We start from the raw sequence: 8,964 nt of genomic DNA, 5'->3' as shown, positions 1-8,964 counted from the left end.
AGTTAAATTCATACTAATTTATCTCTGAACACACAGAGACTATGAATTTGCAAATTTTGAATGTTTTTTTATTGATATTGATATCATTGTTTGTCAATAAAATAGTCCAAAATATTTCTTACTGTCCAGGGTTTAAATCCAAAACCCAGAAATGTCAAATTTGGATGACAAAAGCAAGAAAAACACACCTGCAAATTTCATAAATTAGAGACATTAGAGAAAATAATCAAAATACAAGAAGGTATTAAATTAGCTAAATACTCACAACTCTTGAGTTGAGTCACAAACAAGAGTTTTATATTGACCAAGGGTGTTGTTCTTTATATCACAGCAGGACTATTTGACAAAAATACTCATCTCATCAACGCACAAACAAACCTTTATACAAAAGTGGAAGGCGAAGACTTCAGAATTGAACTTGACCATGAAGTGCCTGCAGGAAGTAGAAAATATATCTGCAGGAATGACACTGAAAAGGAAGACATCCTCATTGAAACTACTGAAAACAGAGCTGAGAGTGGCAGATACATAATACGATATGACATAAGTGACAAGAGAGTGCATGCAGTCATCAAAGAGCTGACCCAGTCTGACTCTGGACGGTACAAAATTGGTGTGAGCAATTCTTCATCCCTGAATTTATTTCAGGTAGTAGAGCTCAAAGTTAGAGGTGAGTTTCTTCCAAAGTCAAGGATTTTATATTGATTGCTTCAGGTAGTTCTCTATGTCAGTCTATATTTTTATATCTCAACAGAACTCTGTGAAGAAGATATCACCAATGGTAAACCCAAAGTCTACAGTGCTACTGTGGGAGGAGAGGTTACAATCAGATGCCTCTTGCCTTTACATTCACGAAACATAAAGTTCCTCTGTAAAGATGAATGTAAAACAACGATCATCAACACAAATAATCTCACAATTATGAATGGCAGACATGAAATTGAGTATTGGAGTAACACGGTGTTTAACGTGACCATCACAAACCTAATCAAGTCGGACTCTGGGCGGTACAAGTGTGGCGTGCGAAAAAAAGATGCAAAAAATACATGCCTGGAATTTGAGATCTCAGTAACAGATGGTGAGTTTCTACTGGAAAATGTACCTGCATGTCTCCGGGTCTGATGAACGACTTTACTGATACATGCAATGGTCCATAGTAGTCCTTCCATTTGCTTTCATTGTGTTTTCAAGATGAAGAATGAACTTTTCCAGTCCAACTTGATGCAGTCTGCAGAAACCCTGTGTCAACTTACATCCCTTAATCAAAGACTAGCAGGTTATAATCAAGCTTATATCTCATTTTAAAATGGGAGAATATGTGAGGCATCTTTTAGAGCCCTTATCACAAATAAAGTTCAGTATAACCAGAAAATCCTTTCCTTATCTGATTAAGTTTACTTCAATATCAGGAATCACACAAAGACGGTTACCACCTCAATAAGTTGATCCAGGGTTTCAGGCAGTTTGTTAAATTATTTTAATGTGCATAAAACTCTTTTCTCCTCAGTCGTTTAGTCCTCTTCTTTCAGCTGCAGTCCCAGGAGTGTTAAAAGTGAGATCATGCAATGAACAAGTATGAAAACAAGAATTAAAACCAGCAGGAATGAAGTTTGTAAGAGTCAGTGTTTATACAACTACTACTTTGGATCTTATTAAGCAGACTCCAATCCTGCTTCATCGTACAGACCTTGAAGGTGTACTATATGAGAGAAAATTACAAGCTAATTTGCCCGAGGTCATCTGCAATTCTCATGTGCAAATGGTTTAATTTGTTCAATCGTTCCCACTCTCCCCCGCCTCTCAATCAGGTAACATCCTGCTGCTGGCTGTATGCGTGACTGTGGTTGTGGTGCTACTCGCTGTTTTTGTTCTGCTCTTCTACAAACTGAAGATAAAGCGTAAGCGTGTTCAGTGTAAGTTACTTTTATTGTTTATTAAGTTTCTATTAACTCATTCACTGCCAGCCATTGGCAGTGAATTGACGGCTATAGACGTCAATTGCAGTGAATGAGTTAAAAGGAAAGAAAAAAACACGTTTCTGCTATATCTTACAGATGTGAACACGAGAGGTAATGGAAGAAATATGGAGGTATTTCTCTCTGAAATCAGTTATTTCAGCTATCACTCCTTGTCATCCCAATAATTTGTTTGTAGGTCTGTCTGTTTGCTTGATCGATTGTTTGTTTGTTTTAGGTTGCTGTCTATGATGATGTTGCTGAAGTCTACCAAAGTGCCACTGACGGGTCAACATACCAGGAGCTCAGCAGCAGGGAAGAAGCGCTGTACTCTTTATTTGAGCCTCCACCAAATGCAAATCTGCACTGATAATCAATAGGTTATGTTCGGGGGGGTTTCTTTCTGGTAGAATGTGTCTTTTCCTTTTCCTCACATTGTTTATAAATTTAGTTAGAAAAGAAGAAGAAAGGCAAAAGGTGTGGATTTACTTTGGTAAATCTTTTATTCAGTTAAAAGTAAGTGTTACCTGGTTAGTTATGGAGTATTCAGTAAAGATGTAGTAGTTTCTCGTGGTATTTTTGCTGCATGTGACAATAAAGCTTAAACAGTACGAACAATTTGGAGAGTTTTACTTTTTTTCATGTCTACATAATGAAATAAAGAGAAAAAACATAAAATCAACATTAGCCTTCACTGGTTTATTGCTAGGCAAGGAATGTCTCAAGTCAATGAGCGTGAAGTTAAATTTCAATGTTTAAATGATATCTGATCCCCTTAAATGCGGCCCTGTGAATGTAATTTATTGGTAATGTCACATGAATCATAATTATTCTTTTGTCTGCTAGATACATGTCAAGAACTTCCGTTTATTTCTATTCTTTTTCATGATGACTTCCACTTTCATTACTATTATTATAAGAAATCTGCATTGCTGTAATTTTTACGGCCCTGAGGAGGAACTCAGGTTACCTCAGGTTATATCTCAATATATATATATATATACAAACACAATATGCTATCCAGCCTCAATCTGACTCCACAGAATACTGATCACTTCTGACAGGAGATGTAGATGATCTATTTTTTCTTACATCTGTCTTCACCACAATAAGGAAGCGACTACTTGTCAGAGAGGCACCTGGTGTCTATTTTTAATCTCTTTGAAATTATACTGCAGAGTTTTCAGGAGGAGCTTATCAAATGTAACTAACTTTGATGTTCATATATTTACTCTTTGTAGAGTAAATATGTATATTTTAGAGACATTATCACGTAAACAGAGGATATGACTTACAAAATATATCCACTTCGTGTTGTATTAGGCACATGGCAACTTAGAACAAGACAAAAAGAGCATTTACCTTCTGCTGCCTTCATCAAAAATGGGCACTGATGTACATGAAATACATAAACTGTAAATAATTAAACAATGTGGTCAGACATACTGTGACCATTAAATTTCAGACAGTCAACATCCCAACAAAAAATACTCAGGTTGAAAAAGTTATTGTAGGAAGGAAGATGTGGCGTTAAAGTTCACTCCAGGTGAACCTCAGCGGGGGTTCAGTTAAAGTGTTTTTGTTTTTAAGATTTTATTTTCTGCAGCGTTAGCGGGGAGGGTAACCTTTGTGTTTTCAAAACAAACTTTAAATCCTATATTTTACTGGTAACCAGTGAAGATAGGCCTTTACTGGGCAAGTATTACTGGTGAATTCTGAACCAGCTGCAGGTCAATAGGACTGACTGATTCCTAACACAATTAAATGGTGGGTGTAGAAGAAAAGTTCAAAGCAAAATGAGGAAGCGAGACACTGAAGTGTGTAGCTTCAGCTTCCCGACTGCTCAGATATTTAGAGACTAGAAGCAGTGAAGTGATCTCCTGCAGTTTATTCTCCTACTGAATTAACTTCAGAATGAACATCCACTGTCTCCTCTTCTACTGGTCCTTCTTCTTCTCAGGTGAGAACTCATTGTCCTTCTCATCATATTGATTCAAGCGGTTTAAAGCAGCTATAGGTTCACTCAGGCGCTTTACTTTATAGTGCATTTCAGTGTTTCAGTATTAATCATATGCATCTGTTTCAATATATTTTTGTAATCTAATTTAGTAAGAACTAAAAGGAGTGTAAAAAAAAAAAAAAACCTATCTAAACCTAACTGGCCCAATGCTAAAAGAAAGGAAACCACGCAAATTGTGATTAATACTTATTTCCTTTTGTTTTCTGTCATAGTGCTATTTAATTTATGTTTTTATTTATTGTTACGTTTCGGTGTTGTCAGTTTTTTGTTTTTTGCGTGACTGTCATGTATTTCCTGCTTTACTTTGAAAGTCTGTGTTATCTTAGTGTGTTCAGTTTACGTTTCCTTGTCTCGTCAGGTCGAATTTGCCCCAGCTGTGTTTCCCTCCTGTGGTCCATTCCCTGATTGCTCCTTCTATGTATTTAAGCCTTGTGTTTCAGTATGTCATGGTTGCGATCTCCCCCCGTGTTGTAAATAAATAGTTTGTTGTAAATAGCTGTAAATGGGTTTTGTCAATACTTTTGTTTTGAGACACTTCTGTTTTGGGAATTTGGTGGAGAGCCTTAGTGGGTTTTTTTGTCGTGTGTTTTTTCCTTATTTTTATTTTCCTGCGTTGCACGCCGGTTGCCTAGGCCGGGGTGTAACATAATAAACATTATTTTGACAATTTTCCAGCCAAAAATTAACATTTGTATATATATTTGGTTTCCTTTGACGAAGTAGTAAAACCTTGTGCAAAGAAAGAAGGGAAACATATTTAATGAGAATGACATAAGGTAAAAAGAAAAAGAGTTTTAAAATTTTAACTTAGCAGTTAACTGACTGGACCTTTTAACCCAGAGTAAAATTTCCACACTGTAAGATTTAACAAATATAGAGTTAATTATATGAAAGAGAGACGAATGCAGACGGAAATCTTGATTGTCGGTAATAAACTAGATGAATTAAACAGAATCAGAGATATGCTGAACGTTCTCAGCCTGATGCTGGATTCTGTTCAACAATTAACGTTTAACAGAAAAGAGTAATCACTATCATTATGTATGTTTTCCACAGCGCTGTGTAGCTGTGGGCTCATCAGTGCAAAAACAATCATCCACACAGAAGGAGGCAGTATCACAGTGGAGTGCTCCTTCTCCTTATCTGGAAGAAAAAAGTTTCTCTGTAAGGATAAATGCGAAGAAGGAGACGTTCTCATTGAAACTGAAGGTGACACAGCTCAAAGGGGCCGATATAGCATCCAGTATGAAGAGGGATCCTTTCCAGTATCGTCTACAGTTCTGTATGTGAGCTTCACAGAGCTCACAAAGTCCGACTCTGGACGATACTCGTGTGGTTTGGAACGGCCTCTCTTACCAGACTCATATCAGGAGTTTGAAGTCAGAGTTATAGATGGTGAGTTTCTTCGTCATTTATAAATAAGGACAAATCAAAATCCTCAGTCATAATCCTCACAATGCATTGCATTTTTATGGATCAGCCATAAAGTTTTCACCATTTCGTTTCATCTGTTTTGTGTAATACAAGTGCCGCACCTGCAGATTTACCTGCAAGAACAGTCAAGACATGTTTTACTTTACAATCCGATATTGAGCCAGTATTGATAATATTAAAACTTTACAATTTTAACATGAGGTTAAAAAAAACTAAACAAAAAAAAACAACCTTTTACTGTTAAAGTCTGATGTGAGCCTTTGTTTCAGACATGAAGGTCAGAAATAAGAAAAATGACCTCACATGGACATTGAACAATCCCACTTAATTCTTAAGTCATGCCTTAAACCAAGTAATGGGAATGTTATGAAATCAATGGTTCTACTTTTTATTACCAAGATTTCTGCAAATGTTAGCTTATTGTGTTCCCGGGTAACATGTATAAAAAATACTCTGGTCTAAAAATACAGTAATTGGTGGCGACGGTCGATGTTGCCAAAACCCTCGTTTCATTTTTTTTATAGATTACAGACAGCTGCTGATCTTTTAAATTTCATATTATTATATTTCAATCAATAAACTTAGTTGTTGGTCATAAAGTATTGCATGCATCATGCATCTACATTAATTAACTGGTTTATTTTGTTATTCACAGCCTTGAAGACTTTCCCTGAGACACTGAGGCAGCTTGAACAGCACCAGACTGACGAAACAGCTCAGGCTCTTAGTTTCAAAGGTACGAGTGTGCACAGCTGCCTCTCTCATATCTACAGAATATTTTGTTATTTATAACAAAATGTAAAGACTACTTCAAGTTTTTAAAACCTTATTTTAGGAGTCAGTCAGAAAGCTTGACTTGTGACTCTCTGGAGTGTTTTTATTGTCTGGTCTGAGTGAAATAAAGTTGATGCCTTGGACTTGGGAGCTGAGAAAGCACAAATAAGCATGTTGAGAACAAACCACAAAAAGAACTCCCTGTATTTTCCTTGTCCTTGAAAATATTTGTCATCTGACTGCTCTTGTATATACAGATTCATGACTATATACACAAAATGCAAATTTTTCACTTTTAAGCTGTTAAAAGTACATTTTTGAAGGCAGACGTGGTTGGAAGTAGCATAAGTAAACTTTATATACTGTCTATATATTCTACATCAAAAGGTATTTAAGTGGGTAAAGTATTCACTTAAATAATAATAATAATAATAATAAATTTTATTTATGAGCGCCTTTCAAGTCACCCAAGGACACTTTACAATAGGATAAAACACTTAGTAAAATAATGATTTAATTATTAGTCATTTAATTTTTCTGATGTTTTCTTTTACTCCTCTGTCTCTTCTTACCTGCTCAGCTCATGTCCTGCCTTTGGTCACATGTGTCACTGTGCTGTTTGCTGCTGTTGTGTTGGTCTTCTACAAATGGATCAGAATAAGGGAGACTGACAGTGAGTGTCCCTCTAGCTCAATATTAATAATATTTTAACTAAACAGAAAAAGAAAAGAAAAGCTTTTGTATTTGCGCTCCACAGGTTTGACCACCAGGAGGCAGTCAGACACAAAGAACAACACAAGCAGAAACCTGGAGGTGAATCATCTCTGTTTATGTCTAAATTCAGAGGCTGGATCACCGAGTATATGAATGTAGGACTAATACTTTACACTGTGTTGTCAGTTTTCCACATGCAGGAAGTGCTCTCCAGTCTCTAGATGTGCAGACTTCACCCCCCCAGTGGATGAAACCTGCAGCAGTCATAATAAAATCTACTGTAACCTCTGAACCTTTGTTTCACCTTCTCACCATCAGAACTAATGCAACTAAAACGATCTAATCACTCACCAAACAATTTATTAGGAACATCTTGCTTTTACCAGGTTGGGGCCACTTGTCCCATGCTGGAAGCACCTGCCGTGTGGTCATAAGGTGTTGTACATGTTTAGCAACAATACTCATGAAGGCTGTGGCACTTAAACAATGCACAGTTGGCACTAAAGCCCCTTTTCCATTAGTACCTATTCGACTCGCCACAACTCTACTTGTATGTGTGCGCTTGTCGTCAAACGCATCTCTTATGACTCGAGTGATGCTCATAAAGGGAGCAGCTAAAAGAAAAAGAACATTAAGATCAGAAAAACATCTTGAATCCCCAAAAGACTGTTTATATGTGATATAGTGTTTGTTCAGTTTGCTTATAAAGGTTATAATTGTGCCAAAAAGGACCTCCCAAGGTGTATAACCTAATAAACAAACCAGTCTTTATTTAGGTGAAAAACTGAAGTCCATAAAAATCCACAAAGAAAACTCAGAAATGACTCCAAAATCTTCCTGAGCTCCAGAAGCACACATGAATAGGCAAAATAAGCAAACTACAGAATAAGGAGAACAGTACACAGGGTTGAAACTCAGGCCAAAAACACAGATGGTCTGACTAAGGAGAAAGGGGAGACAATTAATTTATATACACACAGTAGGCAATAAGGAAAGACTGACAATACCTAAAGTGTTAAGGTCAGGCTGTGTGGCAGGCAGGACGAAGGAGCAGGACTCAAGACAGAGGATTAAAATCAAAACGGTAGCTTTTATTGCTGGAAAAAACTAACATCAAATGCAAAACTAAACTAGAAACAGGAAACAAGAAACTTCAACAAGAAAACAAACCAGAATCTGTCAACTTGGCATAATGAGGGTACAACACAACAAAGAATAAGGGAAAACCCAGGGCTTATATAAACAGTGGGATAACAAGGGAATGAGACACAGGAGGAGAAAACAGCTGGGAGTAATCAGACTTAATAAGACAAAAAAAAAAAAGCAAAGCAGAATCCAATGACTAAAAACAGACTGTCAAAATAAAAGAGGAAGTATAAAACAGAGAAGCGGACTCTACACTGAAGCTGTGTCCGAATTCAGGGTCTGCATGCTTGAAGTACGCGCACTACGCGTACTACGTACGGTGCGTACTATAAGTACGAGAAGTGCGGAAGTGAGAGGCTTGTGAAATTGGACGGTATACGCTTCGTCGCGCTGTTCAGGTTGCCTAGCAACCATGATACTAACCACGAGACACGGTACATACAGCTTTGTTTGACAGAAATGAAGGAGAAAAATGTTTTGTTGGTCATTCATTTTTGTCATGACATCACTTTGATTGGTTGAGTATCTGAGGCTGAGACCACCGGACTGTAAAACATGATTGTTGGGCTTCATTTCTGTGCTGAACAGTCATTTAAGATTAGTTAGTGAATAACAATTAGTTAATGTTGTTCATGAGACTAAAGTCATCTCACTGTGGTAATGTAAATATAATATGGCCAATATTATAGTATTGTCAGATTATTATGATATATATATATATATATATATATATTAGGGGTGCAACAATACACAAAATTCACGGTTCGGTTCGGTTCGATACTTTGGTGTCACGGTTCGATATTTTTTCGATACAAAAAAAATGTTCATGCCTTTTTAATTTGTCATTTATTAAATTTTCACGGCACATTCCGCACCACATCTCTGTGCGTTCATCATTTGTTTGAAGCCAGCTCACCTCCT

General features: G+C 36.8%; 1 protein-coding gene across 1 annotated transcript; it reads left to right on the top strand.

The window, feature by feature from the left end:
• Positions 1-921: 921 nt before the first annotated feature.
• On the top strand, positions 922-2,532 carry LOC308407333 (uncharacterized protein; the record flags this gene model as incomplete). Its single annotated transcript, XM_080898898.1, has 4 exons — positions 922-1,078; positions 1,809-1,913; positions 2,055-2,089; positions 2,194-2,532. The coding sequence occupies 4 exons, from the start codon at positions 922-924 to the stop codon at positions 2,323-2,325; spliced, it is 429 nt and encodes a 142-aa protein (XP_080755024.1). The 3' UTR covers positions 2,326-2,532.
• Between the last annotated feature and the right edge of the window lie 6,432 nt (positions 2,533-8,964).

The sequence above is a fragment of the Rhamphochromis sp. 'chilingali' genome, assembly GCF_963969265.1.
Source record: "Rhamphochromis sp. 'chilingali' genome assembly, chromosome: 12".
NCBI classification, from domain to species: Eukaryota; Metazoa; Chordata; class Actinopteri; order Cichliformes; family Cichlidae; genus Rhamphochromis; species Rhamphochromis sp. 'chilingali'.
The sequence above is the reverse complement of the archived record's forward strand: the minus strand, read 5'-3'. Positions and strand labels throughout refer to the sequence as shown.